The 21,266-nt window shown below is 35.4% G+C and overlaps 3 protein-coding genes and 1 pseudogene across 5 annotated transcripts; 2 read left to right on the top strand and 2 right to left on the bottom strand.

The window, feature by feature from the left end:
* The first annotated feature begins 3,157 nt into the window (after positions 1 to 3,157).
* LOC112100611 lies at positions 3,158 to 3,313 on the top strand (annotated as a pseudogene).
* Positions 3,314 to 4,227: 914 nt separating this feature from the next.
* LOC18050086 (transcription factor bHLH91) lies at positions 4,228 to 6,523 on the bottom strand. 3 transcript variants are annotated; one of them, XM_024187018.1, is made up of 4 exons: positions 6,121 to 6,523; positions 5,069 to 5,980; positions 4,567 to 4,968; positions 4,228 to 4,452 (listed from the first exon to the last, which is right to left on the bottom strand). In XM_024187018.1, the coding sequence occupies exons 2-4, from the start codon at positions 5,942 to 5,944 to the stop codon at positions 4,348 to 4,350; spliced, it is 1,383 nt and encodes a 460-aa protein (XP_024042786.1). In that variant the 5' UTR covers positions 5,945 to 5,980; positions 6,121 to 6,523; the 3' UTR covers positions 4,228 to 4,347. The 3 variants fall into 3 exon arrangements, with proteins under 3 accessions (XP_024042786.1, XP_024042787.1, XP_006445526.1); XM_024187019.1 differs by having other exon boundaries at positions 5,069 to 5,976; XM_006445463.2 differs by having other exon boundaries at positions 6,144 to 6,523.
* A 2,674-nt stretch (positions 6,524 to 9,197) lies between these two features.
* LOC18050085 (pentatricopeptide repeat-containing protein At1g08070, chloroplastic) lies at positions 9,198 to 11,399 on the bottom strand. The gene has a single exon (XM_006445462.2). The coding sequence runs from the start codon at positions 11,359 to 11,361 to the stop codon at positions 9,535 to 9,537; it is 1,827 nt and encodes a 608-aa protein (XP_006445525.2). The 5' UTR covers positions 11,362 to 11,399; the 3' UTR covers positions 9,198 to 9,534.
* A 1,172-nt stretch (positions 11,400 to 12,571) lies between these two features.
* LOC18046922 (protein transport protein SEC23) lies at positions 12,572 to 18,351 on the top strand. Its single transcript, XM_024187614.1, has 11 exons — positions 12,572 to 13,730; positions 13,853 to 14,014; positions 14,088 to 14,230; positions 14,473 to 14,548; positions 14,582 to 14,586; positions 14,617 to 14,647; positions 15,481 to 15,558; positions 16,176 to 16,337; positions 16,471 to 16,734; positions 17,122 to 17,226; positions 17,873 to 18,351. Exons 1-11 carry the CDS (start codon positions 12,810 to 12,812, stop codon positions 18,011 to 18,013), a joined length of 2,088 nt encoding a protein of 695 aa, XP_024043382.1. The 5' UTR covers positions 12,572 to 12,809; the 3' UTR covers positions 18,014 to 18,351.
* Positions 18,352 to 21,266: the final 2,915 nt, after the last annotated feature.

Genomic DNA, 21,266 nt, shown 5'->3' with positions numbered 1-21,266 from the left:
TTATGGCCATCGGATAAAAAAGATTTGGACGCTCAGGATTACATCATGTGGCAAGATTTATTTAGTCGAAACACTTCATCAAGTCCAATAAATACGGTCATATCATCAGTCAATATCACATCATCAGTCAATGTCACATCATGTGTCAACTACATATTAGCATTTTTTGATCCAATACGATGTCACCACATCATCTGGTCACGTCTGTTGGTAAAATGCCACGTCAATTAATCAATGCCACGTCATCTATGCCCCACTAAAATTTTAAAATTACGATTTTGCCTTTTATGAACTTCCTAAGATTTTTAGTTGTTTTGAGCTTAAAAATACTATTTGTTTTGCTGTACGACTTCTCTTTAATCGTGAAATGATCAAAATACCCCTGAAATACATAAAATACTCAAATTCTAACAAAAAAACACATAATTAAAGTTTAAAGGACTTAAATACATAAAGCTAGAAATGTTAGTAAGGCTTACAGTGCAAAATGATGATTTTACCTTCTATAAATATGCATTTTCCAACACTCAATAATTTATATTCACATACTTTTCATTTATAAGTATGTTTCACTATCATTGATATATTTTGCTAGATCTCGTGGTCTCTTCATGTTAATATATATGCGTGTGTAAACTATCAACTCAAATTTCAACCCCAAATCTCTTAAACCCGCATAGGTAGTGCGCCACCTTGCCTTAGCAAATGGGGTTGTCATTTACAATGTTTATAAATAATGAAGGAAAGTGTGTGCTTCGGACAATCCAAATTTTGATAGAAGAGTGGAATCTTTAAACACACAAAGCCTAAATGTAGTTTATAATATTTCTTACTGAGTGAATAGAAAAGTTAAGGGTCAAGGCCTCTGTAAAAAGCAATGTTGTGTGTATTCATTTTTATTTTATTAAAGCAAAAAATCTTTAGGTGCTTAAAGGCACATAGCCTCTGCTGGTGTTGTCGAGTGGCTGTCCAAGTGATGCTTACCGCATTAAAGAGAAAAGGCATGTGACACCTATCATGGTGGTGATGGCTGATGGAGAATCAGGGTTTGATTTTGAAAAGGAAGCCTGAGAAATGGCTACTACATCTATGAAATGCAAATTATGCAATCCAAGAGGGGGGTGAATTAGGATTTTAAAACTTATCCTAAGCAAACTGCACAACAATTCAATCTAATACCTTAATGGAATCGAAAATAATAAATTTAATCGAGCACAATAATAAAAGAGTAAGGGAAGAGAAAACAAACACAAGGATTTTTACGTGATTTGGCAATCTCCACCTACGTCCACACCTCCAAGCAGACCAAGCTTGAAGATTTCACTATCCAAGCCTCCCAAGACTTCAAATGCTTACAATTGACTTCCAAAGTGTCAATGAACCTTTACAACAAAGAGATTATCTCTCAATCTCTTCACACAAGAGTTCCTTACACTTATACACTCACAAATTTGATGAGAAAAATGAAGATTACAACGAAAACCCTCTTTTAGAGTGGATATACAAATAATAGCACAATGGTGATTCAAAATGATTATTTGCAAAATGGAAGCTCAATATATGTTATATGATCTTATTTATGCTTGAATTAGTCTCTAAAATGAAGTTGGAGTTGGATTTTTATAGATAAAGCCCGAAAACTAGTTGTCATAAGTAAATTCCCGCGCCCAAGCGGTTAGCTGCTGAATTTTGCCAGCTAGCAACTCCAGTACAGTAAAGTTGCCATTAAATTTGAATTTGCTACAGTAACACTTTTCATAAAATTACATTTTTACTCAAAACTTTTTAATCTAAATTACTCAAATTCGCAAAATATTTTATCTTATAAATATAAAACCTTTTAGTTTATGAAAAGTAATTATTTAAATAAACTCTTAAACTTCTCAAATGCTAAATCATACATCAATTAAATCATACCAGCTTTACAAGAATTTATCACAATAATTTGTCCGTTGAGCTCTAAACTTTATCCTTGATTTCGCCGTTGTTCGTTGAGTGTCTTGAACTTGATTTCACTTGATTCACTTGCATAAATATTATCCTTCAAAAACTAGTGAAAAATGTGAAATATAATATTTATTAAATCACTTAAGACACATGTCTGTTATCATCAAAATTACATTATGTGTAGCCTTTTAGGCTAATAATCTAAGGAAAGCAGCAGGCGCGCGAATTTACAATCCTCACACGAGGAACTAGTGACAATAAATAACAATACTAGTTGTATAAGTCAGTAATTGGAATGAGTACAATCTAAATCCCAGCATAGTATTAAATCACTTATTAAAGGAAGACTTATGCTAGCAGCATAGTAATTTAAACTCCAACAGCATATATTTTAATTGTAGTTAAAAAGCTCGTAGTTGGTCCTTGGATTGGATTATCTAATCCTCCTCACGGTGTACACTGGCTCACTTGTCCCTTTTGCATTGATGCGCTTTTGGCCTTAATTTATCGAGTCATGCCATCGGCGTTATTACTTTAAAGAAACTAGAGTGCACAAAGCAATGCCTATGCTCTATATATATTAGCAGAGGATAACATTGTAGGATTTCGGTCATATTCTGTTGGCTTTAGGAATCTGAGTAATGATTAATATGGACAATTAGGCCATTAGTATTTCATAGTAAATGGTGAAATTCGTATATTTATAAGGCAAACAACTACAAAAGTGTTTGTTAAATGATGTTTTCATTAATCAAGAACGAAAATTGGGCATCAAGATGATCAAATACCATCTTAGTCTCAACCATAAACAATGCCAACTAAGGATCAGCGGATGTTACTTTAATAACTCCGCTGACATTTTATGATAAATCAAAGTATTTGATTTATGAGGGAGTATGGTCACAGGACTGAAACTTAAAGGAATTAAAAGAAAGGCACCACTAGGAATACAGCCTGCGCCTTAATTTGACTCAACATGGGAAAACTTACTAGGTCTAGACATAATAAGGATTGACAAGGAAATCTAACAAGAAAGCATGGTCTCTCTCTCCACTAGAGCACTCATCTTCCCCCACTAGAGCGCTCCTCCTCTCCCCTTGCCGTGAGTAGAGGTGCTCGTCTTCCTTTTGGTGGCGAAACAATAAACCTCAACGTGGACCATGCCAAGGAAATCTAATATAATTGTAGCTTTAGCAGCCACGAAGATAGTGCGTCTCAACAACGAAAATATCGACTCTAGCATTGATAAAGAATGTAGGGAAATGTGATACTTGATGTGAATTGTAGAATTCCATGAATCATCGAGTATTTGAACACAAGTTGCGCCCCAAGCCATTAGGCCAAGGGCACGTCTGCCTAGATGTCACGCATCATTGTCCCACCCCAACCCCCGAACCAATATGGGGGCCTACTAGTGTAGGTGAGAATCGGCGTCCTATACGCTCCCCACTCGCAGTTGGCCCAAGTTCGAGTCCTCAGTGACCAAAGCTATGATGATCAATGGTAAAAGAAAAGCCTCTTGAGTTCTCGTCATGCGCCTGATCTTCGCGAGGGGACTCTGTGACCCTGACACTTTGCTTAAGCGCGCTTACATCGCAATCCTAAGTCAGGCAAAGATTAACTGCCAAGTTTAAGCATACCAATAAGCGAAGGAAAAGAAACTTATTAGGATTTCCTTAGTAACAGCGAGGGAATCAGGAAAAGCCCAACTTAAAAGTCGGGCATCCTAACATTCGAATTATAGTATGGAGAAATGTCCTCAATGGCCGACTGGGCCCAAGTCCCCTAGAAAAGAGTGTCCAAGAGAGTGAGAGCCTTGTCGCGCTCAAACCTTATCACACCATGAGGCGTTGTTTGCGAGTAGGTTTTTTATTATTATTACGTAAATTGCTCCTGTAGGTTATCTTTAGGCAAACTTTCCATTTTAATTTACTTCGCTTGTAAATATTTTGATGAAAAAATCATTGAATAAAATTCAAACTTTTCATCATTTTTTTTTCTCTTCACTTGTATATATATTGATGAAAAAGCATTGACTAAAATTGAAGGTTTTCATCACTTCTTTTACCAGTAGCATATCATTTTCATCACTCATTTATCTGTAACATATTCGATACAACATATAAGAGTTTGAGTCCAATTTAATTAATTCAGTGAGATATATCTTCGATGTGTATTCGTAATCTGACGTTACATAATCTTATGTTTATCTGAATATACCCAAATTGAGGCATTTATATATTATATACTTAGAAATGTATATCAAAAAAGAAAACACAAAACAAAGAAATTTGAGATAGTGATATGACTGGTAGAGAGAAATGAACAGTTATATTAAACAGCTCAGCTCACGTGATATTTCTAATTAGTAGGACGATCGCCTTCTCGGCTTCTCCAATCCTAATAGGCACAGCTAGTTGGTGGAACTGCTGCATATTGTTTGTCCATGACCTCAATAAGTTTGTTGGCTATAGAACCAGCATAAACAGAAGAGCCTTCATAAATCTGCAAAATTATTAGAAATATAAATATATAAATTTAAAACCCACGCCATAAAATTATTGTATGAGGCTAAATTGATTAATTTTATGCAGTGTAGATAAAATGAAAAGGACTTACTTTGGTGTTGAAGAGAAAGCTATAGTAATCGCCGATGTGGCCACCAGCAACATGGTGGAGATCCAGCTGAAGCTCGTCAAGAACCCTGGAAACAAACAACAAACAATCGATCTTCTTTCGCTGAACGAGTTTGATAGTGACTTCATCGTCAATGATGCGAACATCAACCTCAGTATCCTTCGATTTTCTCTGAAGCCAAGAGCTTCTTAAAGATGAATTGTAAGACTGATCTGCAGGGTCAACAAGTGGCTTCATACCCTCATCGTCGTCTTCTGTCCTGTGCCTCTTTCTCCTCTCACGAACACACCTCTTTTTCTCCACGAGCAATTTGAGCTCATTGACTGTTCTGAGAAGTTCTTTGATGTACTCGATAGCATCTCCCACAACTGATGCTCTGTCATTCTTTCGTTGTTGTTGTAGCATAAACAAAATAAATAATTCAGGGATCCGGGGCGGTCAGAGAATCAAAGATTAGGAATCAAGGGACTTACATGATACATACCTTGGTCGGATTAGGAACCAAATCCTTCAAGGCCTTGAACTTACCATTCAACTGTTCTCTCCTTTGGCGCTCGGTAGCGAAGTGTTTAGTGGGCTTGCCTGCGGTTTCCCTTCTCCTTCCAATACAGCCCAGGTCCCTAGAGAACTCCAGGACCCTATTATCTAAGTGGACTCCAACATCACCGTCTTCGTAAAAGGCTCCAGTAGCATCCCTTTCATCTCCAATTTCTCCAAACAAAGAATTAGCAGCAGCTCTTGAGGCGGAGGCGGGAAAGCTGTAGCCATGGGGTATAGATTGGAATAATTCTCTGAACAAAGGAGGCTGTGGTTGCGGGGGCAAGTTGAGATGAAACAGTGGATCATACAAAACATCTGTGGACGTTGGTGGAGGGACAGGGAAGTGGTGATCTGGGTTAGTGAAGGAAATGGAAGAATTTGGTGGGAGCATGGAGGAGGTTGTGCATCTGGGAAATTGTAGGAGATTGAGAAGGGGTGGCGTTTGGGATTGGGCAAATGAAGAGGAAATATCGGTGTTAATGAAGCTTTGTTGGGATTGGTCATTTTCATTCTGATCGAATCCCCCCATGTGATCAGCACTGACGACACCCGAATCCCAGTTGGAGTGAGAGTGTTCATATGGCGGAAGTATCTGATGATTCTGATTGGCCGGATCGTGAATCGAATGGGTATTACTGTTGATGCTAATGCTTTGTGTATGAGTGTCTTCCACGTTGAAGGCCAGATGCTTTTGAAGTTCGAGTTCGATGGCAGAAACAGCAGCATCATCTTCTTTGTGATGTTTCACAGATTGAGAAATACCATCATCTCCACCTTCAGCCATGGAGTTGGGATCAAAGCAACCTGTCTCCTCATACATTTTTGGATGGTTATCTGGTGGTTGTCGTCTGTCTGTCTGCATATATCAGTTTACACTTAGCACAAACAAAAACTAAATAAAACAAGTACCGGTAGCAAAAGAAGTATAAATTAAAAAAAAAATTACTAGAAAATTAATTTATGGTTTTTTATATGTGTGTATATGTATATATAGACCTTGGAGCTTGAGCACTTTGTACCTGCAGCAAAAAGAAACAATGAATGAAAATCAACGAAGGATGGATTTTGTTTAAGAGCGAGAGGAGTCTAGAATTTTGCAGATAAAAAAAATTAATAAAAAAGATGGGATCAGGGAGAAGTAGAAGAGTTTGAGAGCGACTTCCCCTCTGCCTCTCTCTTTCTCTCTCTCTCTCTCTCATTCTTATTACTGTTCTGCAGAGTTTGTTACTGAGATTCCCACTTTGGGGCCCACTCACAACATCCGTATTCTCTGTTTCAGTCCGCGTGACTCCAGCTCTGGCTCTTTCTCTCTTCCTTACGTATTTCCGGGTCTTTTCCTTGCATTCACTTACAACAAGAAACAACCACCAGCGTTTGGTGCACCACCTGCATTTTGGTCCTTACGCATTGAGTAGGTATGCCGCTTCTTTCTTGAAAAAATATACTGTTATGTTCTTAATGTACAAAAATCAATCACAGGCCAAAAAAAACGATGGTAAATTATCATCCAAACTAAAAGAAATGGTAAATTATCATCCAAACGAAAAAAAAAAATTGTGAAATATCCTTTTTCGGCATCTTCTTGTATTTTGACACTTTCATTGTTATAGTTACTCATAGGGTTATTTCCACCCTGCCTTAAAATGTTTTGAAATTTTCCACTGTACACCCAAATGTTTCAACAATTTCTAATTCGCTTTCATCTTCGTTAATTTGATAGAATATCAAAAATGTCTTGAATTAATTGATATTTATATTAAAAATTATTAATTAAGATAATTAAACAATAATCTCATCAATTAGCTTATCAAATAAATTTAATTTATCATCGTCAAATAATATTTATGACATAAATTTTTAAATTTATCTTTTAACCGTTATAATAAATAGTCAAATTAATGAATTTAAGTGCATGGCAAAAATTATCGAAATATTTAGGGACACGGTAAAAAATATCAAAATACCTTGAAACATGGCAGAATTAACCCTTACTGTTATTAAATTTCATCTTTCTTCGTCCAAAAGATAAAAAGAAAAAGAAAAAGTCATTAATCATTAAAAAAAAAAAAAACAGTGGCATAGTTGTAATTGAGAGAATTCACGCAATTTGTGCCTAAGATTTTGTGGTTCTATTCTGTAACGAGTAAAAGAGAGTGAGTTAGTTTTGGTTGCAACTGTTAATTAATTAATCTTTCTTTATACTTTGACAATTGACAGTTTGGGGTGTGGACCCCACTGATCCTTCACACCAGACGCCCGCTCAAACTAACTATTATTATTATTACAACGGTTTAGCCTTCAACGACCACATCACGTCAACACGTCCAGGATACTTTTGGTTTTGTGAATGGGATTGGTTCTCCGCAATCCAGCGCCAGTCTCAAGACTCTCAGGTATCAAATAATTTGGTCGTAGCTTAAGGAAAAGTTTGTGCGCTGCCTACTGCCCGCTTAATCGACGAGTCAATTAGGAAACCTGATCTTTATTTAATAATTTTAACAAAAATAATATAAATATTATGATTTTTTTATCATATAAGTAGTAAATTAAATTAATTTAATTTTTAAATTACAATATTTAGTGTTAGTAAATACTTTAGTATAGTAACTTAAAAATTACAACTTTCTAATCTTAATATCAAATAAAACTTAAGAACCAAACTTTTACAATTGACAAGTTTGTACATACAAGTTATTTGAACGTCTCTCCTCTCTGTTCAGCCAGATGAATCATAGATGTTGAAACTTAAACGACAGCTGCTTAATTTTCAGTAGCAAATTATTCTACTAAAGGAACTGTCAAACAAATTTTGAAAAACCATAAGGACATAACCAATCATTACATGACAGACGAAGACAAATAGATCGAGAAATGACAATAAGTGAAAGATTGTTTTCACTTATTAGTCCAAGGATGTGAAACCACCATTACAAAATCTTTTACCGTCCACATTTGATGAACCATTTCCATAGAAGCAATTTCCTCACCTTATATGTACCGCTACAAAGTTTCAAAATTAATGCAGGCGTGCGTGTGTATATATAGGAAAACTTCGTTGCCAAAATATTCCTTAAAAAAAAATCATTACCAAATTAATATGTTTCTCTCTCGTTTTTTTTTTTTTTTTTGGGTCTAAAGTTTTGAATGTTATTAGAATTTTACATAATAAACATTGGCATAAAGCTTTAAAAAGGGTTTTGCACAGAGGCTTTGCATCATAATTAAAATTTAAAAGAATCTGCTGCTGACCATAAGGTACTACATAATAAAATCAGAAAAAAAAAATCTCTCTTTTTCTCTGCAGTCCGTACTCTTGCCTGGCCATTTTAATCCACTGGCTTTAAGGCTCAAAGTATGCCTGGAGACTTTAATTGAAAAGTAAATTAAGAATCAGAAGCATGATGACCTAGTGGAAACCAAGATTCAAGCACACAAGATGACAAGAAGACGCAAGAATGTTCAAGTCCTACTACAACTTCAGCCGAGAAAAGTGTAAATGCCTCATTGTTTCTACTTAGTTGTTTGTAAATTCGGTTCAAGGGGAAAAAAATTGTTTGTACCGGAAATATTCGGCCAGATTCATCACTCCTATCTTGCTCTGGATATTTTGTGCTTCCTTAAGGCATTTTACAGTTCAATCTTCTTCAAACAGAAGAATTAAAAATTTTGTTGAAGGGCAGCCTCAATTCTTGCAGAAGAACACAGATAAATCTATGACTTTATAATCAATTCTGTAAATAGCTGACGCATGAAAGCCTAGTTGGTCAGATCAAGTTTGGTGTCTTTGATCATTTATTGGCACCATCATGTCGAAATCTATTTCAGAAGGAACTTTCAAATCATTTGCATCTTGTAGTCAAGGACTGCCTTCTTGCAATGCTCAAGATTCTGGAAATCTAGCTAAAACCCTTTTGATTTTGTCATTACCACCAGTCACCAGAGACTTTTATGCAGTTAGAGCTGTTGGCAAGGTATCTCCTCACAATCTTCCAACTACCATGTGAGGTGTTGAAGACTAGTTGTCATTATATAACACAAACTAAGTACATAAAAAATTATCTTGAAAGCTTGCTTTTCATTTCAGTTTCCCGGTAACAGCTGCAGTAATTCTAGCATGAAAATCAAAGACTTTCATTTACAGAAATTCACTATTACAAGCATTTCAATGGAACATATGTAGAAAGTATCACCAGTAAAACAACACTTATGAGAGATGCACTTGTGATAACACTTCAAAGTGGATTCATTGACGACTAATTGAAAACTTTGTATTGACAAGAACAAGATATGTGATTGACTAAAATTCTCTCACTTGGTTCAAAACACACTGAAGTTCCCCAAAGTTCTTGATATCAAACCCAGTGAATGGAGATCAACAGAGCAAAATTGAAAACATTTCTTGATCTCCATTTATAGAATGTATCCATGATTCTTTGACTGATGCATTATTTCATCCAGCAGCTTGTATATCTCTAAAGTTTTTGGGTGTGATTTGTCTCCCTTTCTGAATTCATAAAACTCACCATAAACTTCGACTAAACTACAACCAGGAGTCTTCTTCACCTTCCTTTCTTTCATTTTCTTTCTCAACTTCAATGCTTCCTTCCATCTGTTTTTAGAGGAATAAATGTTGGTCATGAGTATATATGCACCATCTCCCTCAGGTTCAAACCTCACCAAATTTTCCATAACAATTTCTGCAAGCTCAACTTTTGCATGAATTTTACATGCTCCCAGCAATGCCCCCCAAACAAAGGCATCAGGCACAAGTGGCATACTTTTTATGAGATCAAGTGCCTCCCTTATTAGTCCAGCACGACCAAAGAGGTCAACCATACAACCATACTGCTCAGTTTGAGGTTGTAGGTTGTAGACCCTTGACATGTCCAAAAAATGTTTACAGCCTTCCTCTACTAACCCTGCATGACTACAAGCAGAGAGGACACCGACAAATGTTACTTCATCTGGTTCTATTCCGACTTGAGACATCTCAGAGAATATATCCAAAGCTTTCCAAGCTTTCCCATGAATAGCTAAGCCAACGATCATGGCAGTATATGAATAGACATCTCTGCATTTCATACTTCGAAACACCCCAAAGGCCTGATCTATCCTTCCACATTTAGCATACATATCGACAAGTGCATTTCCTATAAAACCATCAGTGTTGATATGATTTTTATCCAAGTATGTATGAACCCACTTGCCCAACTCAAGCCACCCTATATTAGCACAAGAATTCAGAACACAGACTAATGTAAAGTCATCGGGCTTAAGACCTAAACCTTGCATTCTCCGGAATATGTCCAATGCTTCCTTGAATTGGCCCCGATGAGTCAGGCCCGCTATCATGGAGTTCCAAGAAACCACATTTTTAACAGGCATCTCATCAAATACCTTACGAGCAGAAGGTATGTTACCACATTTCAAGTACATATCGATCAATGCATTATGGATGAAGACATCTGGACTGAGATTGAAATGATTATCAGTGATATACCTATGAATCTTAATACCCAAACTCAAATCTCCCAATTTGGAGCAAGCAGAGAGCACAATTACGAGGATCATCCCATCGGGTCTTAGATTGGCTTGGCACATGTCGAAGAAAGAAAGAATGGCCTCGGTAGGATAGTCCATCTTAACGTAAGCTTGAATTAGGGTGGTCCAGGAGACCAAATCCCGTTGAGCTTGAGGGTGTTGACGGAAGTGGAACAACTTGTGAACAGCTTTGATGAGCCCACAAACAGCATATAGTCTCATCAAAGTGTTGAAAACATACACATTAGATAGCAAAGCCGTCTTCATGGAATAGGCGTGAACCTGCTGGCCTACTCTGAGCGACTGAGACTGCCAACAAGCCTTAAGAACATAAGGTAGGGTGTAAGTGTTGGGAAGAAGGCCTTTTATCAGCATCTCTCTATATAGAGCAATTGCTTCCAAGGGGTTGGCATTCGAAAGACATTGGATGATGAAATTATACAAGTAAACTTGTGGATTTTGCAAGCTGAGGTTTTCAATTTCATTGCCTCGCGAGAGCGAGATGATTTTATCATACAATATTTGAGTTTGGTGTTGGGGAGACCCTGTTTTGATGATGAATGCATGAAATTGTTTCAGCTGTCCAACAGATTTTGATGATTCTAGTCTCGGACTCTGATGAAGAAGAGATAATTGCTGGAAAGTATTAATGTCATTGTACCTACTCCCACTCGCAACGGTGAGAGGGCTTGCCATTTTCTCGTCCTTTCTAAAAATTCATAAGATCTGAAAAAAAAAATTGTAATCAATCTACTTGCAGCGTCGGGTTTTTTTTTTTTTTTAATTATTAGTGTACCACCACTATTGAACCTTATATTTATTTAACTATTATAAAATTTTAATATATTTTCTATATTATTTTTTTAATTCATTAATTATTTTTACACTATTAATATCAATTAATCACTTTTATACTAACACCATTAAATAATTTAAATAAAATATTAATTTTATACTTAAATAAATTAAAAAATTATTTTATTTTATAAAAATTTGAAAAATAAAAAATTATAATAATAAAAATACTCCTAAATTTAATAAAAATAAATTCTAAAATTATAATTTTTATTTTTTTAATAAAAATTACAATTATAAAAATAACTACAAAATTTTAGAATTTAATAAAAATTCCCTAAATTATTAAGATTTTAAGATTTATTTTTAATAAATAAATTAAGTTATTTTAATAAAATTTTGTGAAGTTATAATTTTTAATTAAAATAATTATTTATAATTTCACAAAATTTAAATTTAATAAAAATCAGTTGAACACCTTTATTTGGGATTTATTTTTTATTTAATTTAGGGCGTAACTTTATAATTATAATTTTTTTATTTTTCAAAATTTTTACAAAATAAAATGACCTTTTAATTTATTTAAGAATAAAATTAATATTTTATTTAAATTATTTAACGATATTAGTATAAAATGACTAATTGATATAAATTTTAAAAAAAAATAGTGTTAATGTAGAGAATATATTATAATTTTATAATAATTGGATAAAAATAAGATAAAATAATTTTATTTTTTTTTAGAAAAAGAATCTACTTACTTCGACGTTACAAACAAACAAACAAACAGACTGCTGACTAAGTTTCACTTTCACCGGAGAACGCTTAATTTACACATTTATCCCTTGATTAAAATTGACCATTGCGCTGCCCTAACCATACGGGCAACACCGATGACATATTAAAATGTATTCTCCTTTACCCTTTCATACAATTTTGTATTTTCAATCAAATTAATTACTGCTAATTAGAAAATAAATAAATCTAATTGTAATTAAAAAATTAAAATCGAGGCTTGTTAGGGTTTTTGTGGTTCCGAATTCACTAATGTTGCTTGTGTTAGATAAAATAAATATAAAAAATAATTTAAACTCTTTTATCTGTATTTATTAGATTAAAATACGAAAAACTAATATAGAGAAGCGAGAGACGATGAATCAAAGGAACTCCAAAGAGGCAGCCAAGCCTAGTTACTTGTATAATTAGAGGAGTAGTCGACCAAGGCTGTAAAGAGTGTAACGGCCTAAAAGAATTAAAAAGAGGGAAGAGAGAGAGTGACCTTCTTCTTCGCTGGGTCGCAATCGCAAACAACATCCAGACGTGCTGAATTCAATTGAGGAAGAATAAAAATGACGGAATTCATGGACCTAGAGGCGCAAGACGGGGTGAGGATGCCGTGGAACGTGATTCCAGGGACGAAGCAAGAAGCAAGCAACTGCGTGGTGCCAGTCTCAGCCATCTACACTCCAATCAAGGCATTCCCTGTTAACAACAATAGCATGCCTATTCTGCCATATGCTCCCCTTCGGTGTCGAACATGCCGCTCAATCCTCAATCCATTCTCCATAGTTGATTTTGCCGCCAAGATCTGGATCTGTCCCTTCTGTTTCCAACGTAATCACTTCCCCCCTCACTACGCCTCCATCACCGATGATAATCTTCCAGCTGAGCTCTTCCCTCAGTACACTACCATCGAGTACGAGCCTCCCGGTCCCGGTGAGAAATCTTCAGTCCCTCCGGTTTTCATGTTTGTTGTTGACACTTGCATCATCGAAGAGGAGATGTCCTTTCTTAAGTCCGCTCTTTCTCAGGCCATCGATCTTTTGCCTGACAATTCTCTCGTCGGTCTTATCACTTTTGGTACTCTAGTTCAAGTTCATGAATTAGGAGGGTTTGGCCAGATCATCCCAAAGACCTATGTCTTCAAGGGTTCTAAGGACGTTTCAAAGGACCAGCTTCTCGAGCAGTTGAATTTCTTTATCAAGAAGCCCAAGCCCTCTACGGGTGTCATTGCTGGTGTTAGAGATGGCCTGTCTTCTGATACCATTGCACGCTTCCTTGTGCCTGCCTTTGATTGTGAATTCACTCTCAATTCTGTCCTTGAGGAGCTTCAGAAAGATCCTTGGCCTGTTCCACCTGATCAGCGCTCTACCAGATGCACTGGCACCGCCTTAAGCATTGCTGCCAGTTTATTAGGTGCTTGCGTTCCTGGTTCTGGTGCTAGAATCTTGGCTTTTGTTGGTGGTCCCTCCACCGAGGGTCCTGCTGCGGTAAACCTGCAAGCATTTGTTTATAATTCTTATTCTTTTAAATAAAATCATTTTCACCATTAAGCATAGCCCACCAACAACTTCATTTCATATTTCTTGCTTCTTCTTTTTAACATATATAGATTGTGTCCAAGAACCTATCCGAGCCAATTCGTTCACACAAGGATCTCGATAAAGATTCTGCTCCTCATTATCATAAAGCTGTCAAATTCTATGATGCACTCTCAAAGCAGCTTGTACATCAGGGACACGTTCTTGATCTCTTTGCTTGTGCCCTTGACCAGGTACATTTAAAAATCTTAGCGCTCCTTTCATGTGTTCCAAGCTAATTTCTAATTGTTTCTCTTTTCTCTCTAGGTAGGGGTTGCTGAACTCAAAGTTGCAGTTGAGAAAACTGGAGGGCTTGTTGTGCTTTCTGATAGTTTTGGCCATGCAGTATTCAAGGATTCCGTTAGGCGTGTTTTCCACTCTGGTGACTATGATCTTGGACTATCATCAAAGTACGGCTTCATGAATTTCGTCTTATACTTCTTTTTGTCTAGAATTGCAGACTATCCCTTGCCTGTTTTAACTATTATTACTCCACTTTACAAAAAATATTTATTGCTTGCCAAGTTGATATATGCTTACATGCATGGAGCTGACTCTCTGTTTCGACAAGATCTTTCGCTGTCCGAACATTATTGAATTTAGAATTACTGGAACAGGGTATCTATCTTAGTCTCTTTCTTTTGGCATGCAGTGGTATATTTGAGATTAACTGCTCCAAGGATATCAAAGTTCAGGGTATTATTGGCCCCTGTGCATCTCTGGAAAAGGTACAATAGAAATTATTTACAAAGTTCCTCTAGTCTGGGTGGCTGCATTTGTAATGTCTAATTGTTAGCTATTTGGTTGCTGGACCAGGAAGCGTACAGGCAAGCTCTTTTGACCTCTTGTCCCTTGTTTTTTTTTTTTTTAACTTTGTCTTTTGGGCCGCTCTTCATGAATAAGTTACTGATTCCTTATCTTAAGCTATGAAAAATCATATATAAGAGTGAGTGATGTTAACTTTATCCTGACACTCTCTGTATGGTGCTCAAGTACTCAACTTCTGTGAAACTTGAACACCAAGTATATAATAGGGTCACAGGATCTGTTTAGGAATCAAAGTAAAGAGGAATGCTGGGCATCACTACTTGGAATATTAGGCATTGCATCACCTTACAAGTGGATGCATTTTATGCGCAGAATTGCATACTAGTAGCTGAAAATGCTTGACACACTGGTTTTCAGTATTTCCAATTTTTAGATGGCTTCCTAAGAAAAAAGCTGCAATAGCAAAGAATTTTAGATTAATGAATTTGCTTGTATTTCCTTTAGCTCTCTATGTTGTTGTTACACTTCCCTGTGTATGTCGAATGAATCATGCTAGTTCAGTGAGACAAGAATGTTTGGGAGAAAAGTTGAATGAAAGCTCCGTATCACATATGGTCCAATGTATGAGATTGTGTCTATCTATTCTGTTCTAGAAAGAATATATCATCAACTGTTTCTCAGTGTGTCAGGGATTATTGACTTGACAATTTCTTGTTCTGGAAAATGTGAATTTCCATTTTCTCTTCTTTCAGGTAGTTGAGGATTTTTTCTTTTTTCCTCATTAGTATCATTTTATTATTCCTGCTTTTCCTGTACTGCTATATTTTTAGTCAAGAGAAATTTGATAGAATTTTTTGAAATCACATTATGAAACTACTTTTAAATACTCTAGGACTTGATTGCTGGATTTGACCAAGAAGCAGCTGCTGTGGTAATGGCACGCTTAGTTTCTTTCAAAATGGAAATTGAGGTAATCTTTATAACTTTGACACTTAATATTTCATTCCAACATAACTAACTGGAATTGCTCTTAAATTTTTCTTTTAAAGAGTGGCATTTTACCTTATATCCTTGCTTATGATTGGAACATGTTTCACAAATAATTTTCATGCCTTAGTTTGAATATAGTTACTTTTGCACTTGCTCTTCACACCGAATAGTTATCTGTTCCATGTTTTTGGTATGGAAAATGCCCATTGCAAAGTTTACTGTAAGCTATACTAAAAATACTGGCTAAAATGGAGTGCCTTTATTAGATAGGCTTTACAACATGAATATTAAAAGCCCGATGTTCTAAATATGTGTTGGTAATTTTGTCAGAATACCCTTGTAACGCTTTAAATCTCTGAGATGAATTTGATACTAAAATTATTGTACGTTGGAATAGCTCATTTTAGAGATAATCTCAGTTATTAAAGGCATCAGTTAATGGTTTACATGTAGTGTTATAATATATATAGTCCTAGATCAATGACAGATTCTATTTTAAACACTTTATGGAATATATTAATTTCTCTTTCTTTCAATTTCTGACTGTTGTGCATCTGGTCATTGTGCCAATAATGACATGATGCAATTGTGATGAAGGCCGAGTTTGACCCTATAAGATGGCTGGATAAAGCATTGATACATATGTGTTCTCGGTTTGGAGATTACCAGAAGGACAGCCCGTCTTCTTTCAGCTTATCTCCTCGTTTTTCAATATTTCCTCAGTTTATGTTTCATTTACGGCGTTCGCAGTTTGTTCAGGTACTTTTTCTTCTTTCTCGAATAATCACACTTGCTTTTTTGGCTTCTAATGATCTTTAAGTTCTATAATTATTTTGCTACTCATGCACTTAGATTTTATTGTGCTTTAATTCTTTTGATTATTTTGTTACAGGTCTTTAATAACAGCCCGGATGAGACAGCGTATTTTAGAATGATCCTGAACCGAGAAAATGTTACCAATTCCGTAGTGATGATTCAGCCTTCATTGATTTCTTATTCATTTCATTCAGGCCCTGAACCTGCTCTCCTTGATGTTGCTGCCATTGCAGCCGACAGAATCCTGCTTTTAGATTCTTACTTCACTGTTGTCATCTTTCATGGTGCAACCATTGCTCAGTGGAGAAAAGCAGGATACCATAATCAACCTGAGCATCAGGTAGTTAATTTTGTTGTTGATTTTGATTTTAATGCTAAATGAGAAAGGCCACATTAGCTAATAGCTACCATGTTGTAGGTGGGACTCTCTCTTGGTAATCAGAGTATGCACTTCAATGAAATATGCCTGCAATTTTTTTTCTTTTGTTTATCAGTTTTACTCTATTCTTGACTCCATTCCAACTTCTTTGTGTTCCTATTAGTGTGTCCTCACGGGTTATATTATATATTCAATATTGTATGTTGCGCTGCTTGTCAATGTTTTTTCTTGCTTCTATCCCGAACCAAAGATGGGTTGCTTCAAGATTTTCTTTTGGCTTATTTTGGTGTGTTTATCTCTTCCTATGCCACCTTTTTCCTTTTTCTAAATTACAATTTATTCTTGCAGGCATTTGCACAGCTGCTGCAAGCTCCTCATGATGATGCCGGTGTGATAATGAAGGAAAGGTTTCCAGTACCTCGTCTTGTCATTTGTGATCAACATGGCTCACAGGTTGGTAGCTATCATAATGTTCAGCAGATGGGAGGTTCATTATGGATGATAGTAGTTTGCTACCTCCTCTCTCCTGGGAAGGATATCCTTGGGCATTCGCCCATGGATGTCTGCACTTAATTTTTTGTCCTTATTTGTTATTTCTAGTCACTTCAAGCACAGCCACAATTGATGTAGATGTTATTAGGAGATTTTAGGATTTAATTATTTTAGAACCTTTTAATTAATAAAACCACTCTTTTGTAATCATGGACGCTCTAATGCAAACAACTCTACAAGATTGATTTTGATAGATAATTCCAAAGAGAATTATAAAAGAAGGGTTTTATTAATCAAAAGGCTCTAAAACAATTAAAATCGTAAAATTTCCTAGTAATGTCCTACATTAACAATGCATAGTATTTAGGTACACACAAACACACGATTCTTATTATCACGCAGGAAGCTATAAGCCCTAAATTAATGGCAAGATAAATTAATTTTATGGCTCATTTTGCTAAGATGTATTGACACTTGATCCCTGGCGGGTGGTCATTGATATGGCTTTTTAATCTAGTCAAGAGGTGACTTGTTGACATTTTAATCAAGACGCTGATTCGTATAAAAGGTAGGAGTTAGTTGCCACTGACATGTTAACCCTTTACAGGCCCGCTTTCTTCTGGCAAAACTGAATCCTTCTGCAACTTATAACTCTGATGCTCAAATTCCAGGAGGGGACATCATATTTACTGATGATGTTAGCTTTGAGGTCTTTTTGGATCACCTTCAGAGATTAGCAGTTCAATGAATCCTGCATAGCTTTTGGCAGTTTGTATAGTTTTGTTGCTGGAAATTTTTTGTACAGTTAGTGCATGACTTTTCTAAAAGCCTTTATTTTTTTTTTTTTTTATTTACATTTATGGAAATTACGTTCTTTTTTATTTTCTTCTTAGTACGTTAACCAATGACGTTTCAAGAGATGCTGGTGTTGAAAAGCTGTAGTTTCACTCATTGTTGGTAATTTTATTTGAATGCTCAGAGAATATCAGTCTGATTAATTAGAGCAATTTGAGTGTTGGGGCTCCCTCGCTGTGGCTACTACATGGTAAATGGTTATGTCCGTCGCTTCTGTCGTTCTCAAAGGATGTGTATACGGTCGCCTTGGTCAAACTGAAGAGTGAAGAGATTCAGCCTTCACTTTTCAGGTGGCCAAAATTTGGGGTTACTCTCAAATGTTTAATTTACCAAAGTAACATTTGGATCCTAAGTTTATCGCCCGTACCAATAGCAAAATAATATTGTTATCTTTTAAGAATGTTTTAATTTATTGGTGACTAATATCAATGTCAAATTAGGGATGATAGAAATCCATGAGGGGACGGGAGTTTTAAGACCTTTTTTTTTTCTCTATTAAGGGAGAGTGAGGATCATTTAATATCTTTTTTTCATTTTTCTTTTGGTGAGGCTAGGGACGAGTAAAATCGGATTTGAATCAACTCAATTGGATTTTGGGTTAATCGAGTTAGGAAAAAAGTCACTTGAATTCAATCCGACTTTTGGATTGAAATGGATAAAAAAATCAGGTTGAGTTCGGTTTAGATCGGATTATAATTAGACATATACCGAAGCGCATATACAAATACAGTCATCCCACATCCCACCGCACTAATCAAAAAGGCAAAACGCAAACTCCACATGATCATCTTAACATACAATTGATCTAACTAAAATAATTTTGACTTGCCTTGCATCTCAAACAACATAGAACTCAATATAGTTTTAAAAAAATTATCTTCCAATACAAAAGCTCATAATGCGGATAAAACAAGGAGAGTACCTTGTAAACAAATAATAATAATAATAAATAAAGCTAGCTTGGATATTATTATCAATTTAAAAGAACAGTCCTGGATTCAATCCAATAACATCGAACTATTCACCGATCATATATCAATCAACCTAGAACCCAAGATTCCTAAGACAAAGCAACAAAAAAAAAAAAAAATCATAAAATTGGTATCAAATGAATTTAAAAAAAGAAAAAAAAGATCAAGTTTTTGATGAAGATACATGAAAAAACAAAGATTTTAAAGAGAAAAATTACCGAAAGGAGAGAACCCAGATGACGAGACTAATATACTATGAAAGATTGGGGTTGAAGGAACTTGGTGATGGTGGCTGTCGGCCGAGGTGGAGCAACCTGCAGCAGCGGTCGCGGTGGCTGGTGGAGCAAGCGGAAGCAGCGGTCCAGCTTCAGCAGATTGCGTCAGCGCGTCGCTGACTCGAGATGGTTGGCTTCGCGCGGTTGCGTCGGTGACTGCTGGCTGCTGTGCTGCCGTGTCACCGTCTGCGTCTTGCTTCTCCGATCTGTGTTTGGAGGTGCTGCCGCTGCGTGTGTGTATCATGTGAGTTCAGTATTGTGTGTGTGAGTGGAAATAGATTAGCGGAAATACTCAGACATCCACTTTTTAATAAAATATTTTTGTTACTAAAATACTTATCACGCAAATTATTATGATGGACATATTAAAAGAAATTAAATGATAAAGAGTTTTATTCTCTACTTCCCTTCTTGAACGTTAAAGTCATGTCTAAACATTCTTATCTAATAATCACTGGCTACTCGAAATTCTGCTGCTTGTGAAACTCTCTTTTTCATATTTTTTGATAGACAAGCTTAATGTAAGAAAAAGACAGACAAAAAAATAACTAGTTTCTGTGTTTCTTTTTTTCAAACTTTTCATACAATCTCTTGTATGTTGTTATTACCATCAGCAGTTGCATATTGGTTAAAAGCTTGCACTAATCTCTCTATGTTTGATGATTAATTTATGTCTGAGATTTCCGCCCCCCGCCGCGCCGCGGGGGGTGGGTGAGGAAAAGTGGAAGAAAACAAAAAAAAAAAAGGGGCTGAAAATTATGTAATGGAATTAATTTGATATTAGATTTTGATGAGTCACCGATATAAAAGTGCTGTTTTAATAATAATTCTGTTTAGTAAGATCATATTGGGTACTTAAGTACGTTAGTAGAGTAAAATTTAAATTTTAAGAGCCAATTTATTTAATTTATTTTTATTTTATTTTTTCTATAATTATTAAAGACATTTAAGTTTTAAATTGTAGCAATATGGGAATAAATAATAAATAGCATAGTATTCATAAAAATAATATCAACAAAGTTAATATAAGTACTTTATGTGACTTTGTACTAAATTTTATTCTATTTTCGATACATATAGTATTAGTCCATATCTACAACGTTCTTGATAACAAAGAGTAATGTCCTGATACATACTTATAACACTCAATTGGAATACTTACTTATGTGTCATCTCTTATGTCAACAACTAATTGAGCACTTGTTCATTATTAATAACGAAACTAATTAATAAAATATGCATGTCAATAAATAATTGATAACACATAAGTAAGCATCCAAATTAAGTAAGCATACAATTGTTGTTATCAGAAAAAATTAATAAAGCATGTGATGGACATGAAATCTAATTTGCTCGGCGACTTATGGAACTGAAGGGATTAAGGTTCTTGATTTCTAAATTTGAAAATGACGAAAACAAGAAGAAATTTACCCTCGGATAATAAGAATTGCGCATTAAAAAAAAAAAAACCACATGATTCGGGCATAAAAACTTCTGATTTGCCCGGAAATTAAAATAACAACGCAGCAATAATATGTTTACAAGTAGTTTGCAGTGAGGAGATTTAGTTGAGCTGGATTTTCAGAAAGGTAATTTTATGGGGACAGGATCCAGCGGCTCAAATGTGCAATTCTTCACTGTTGTTTTATACCAGCTCATGAATTTCGCAATGAATTCTGTGAAAGAGAGGGGGAAAGTAATGTCACATAAGAAAAGGAAATGAAATTATTTATGATCAACCAGTTTTAATAAAGTGGTTTGATCGAAATATAGAAAACGTTATACAGATAGAATTAAATAAAATGGTGATCGAGTACCAAGAATTGTAATATATATGCTGAAGCCGTTTTTTATGCTAGCTAGAATAGTAAACAATGCTGACTGAAGAAGACTTTCCTAA

This window comes from Citrus clementina, unplaced genomic scaffold (genome assembly GCF_000493195.1).
Source record: "Citrus clementina cultivar Clemenules unplaced genomic scaffold, Citrus_clementina_v1.0 scaffold_3, whole genome shotgun sequence".
Lineage (NCBI taxonomy): Eukaryota > Viridiplantae > Streptophyta > Magnoliopsida > Sapindales > Rutaceae > Citrus > Citrus x clementina.
Note: the sequence above shows the minus strand (reverse complement) of the source record. Positions and strands in the feature narration are given on the sequence as shown.

Coding starts and splice junctions, on each gene's coding strand:
- LOC18050085 (XM_006445462.2), bottom strand. CDS start 11,361: ATGGCAAGCCCTCTCACCGTTGCGAGTGGGAGTAGGTACAATGACATT.
- LOC18046922 (XM_024187614.1), top strand. CDS start 12,810: ATGACGGAATTCATGGACCTAGAGGCGCAAGACGGGGTGAGGATGCCG. Junction 14,231..14,472: donor GATCTTGGACTATCATCAAA/GTACGGCTTCAT, acceptor TTTGGCATGCAG/TGGTATATTTGAGATTAACT. Junction 17,227..17,872: donor GTGATCAACATGGCTCACAG/GTTGGTAGCTAT, acceptor AACCCTTTACAG/GCCCGCTTTCTTCTGGCAAA.
- LOC18050086 (XM_006445463.2), bottom strand. CDS start 6,323: ATGAGAGAGAGAGAGAGAGAAAGAGAGAGGCAGAGGGGAAGTCGCTCT. Junction 5,981..6,143: donor ATTGTTTCTTTTTGCTGCAG/GTACAAAGTGCT, acceptor TGATATATGCAG/ACAGACAGACGACAACCACC. Junction 4,453..4,566: donor GCTTTCTCTTCAACACCAAA/GTAAGTCCTTTT, acceptor ATAATTTTGCAG/ATTTATGAAGGCTCTTCTGT.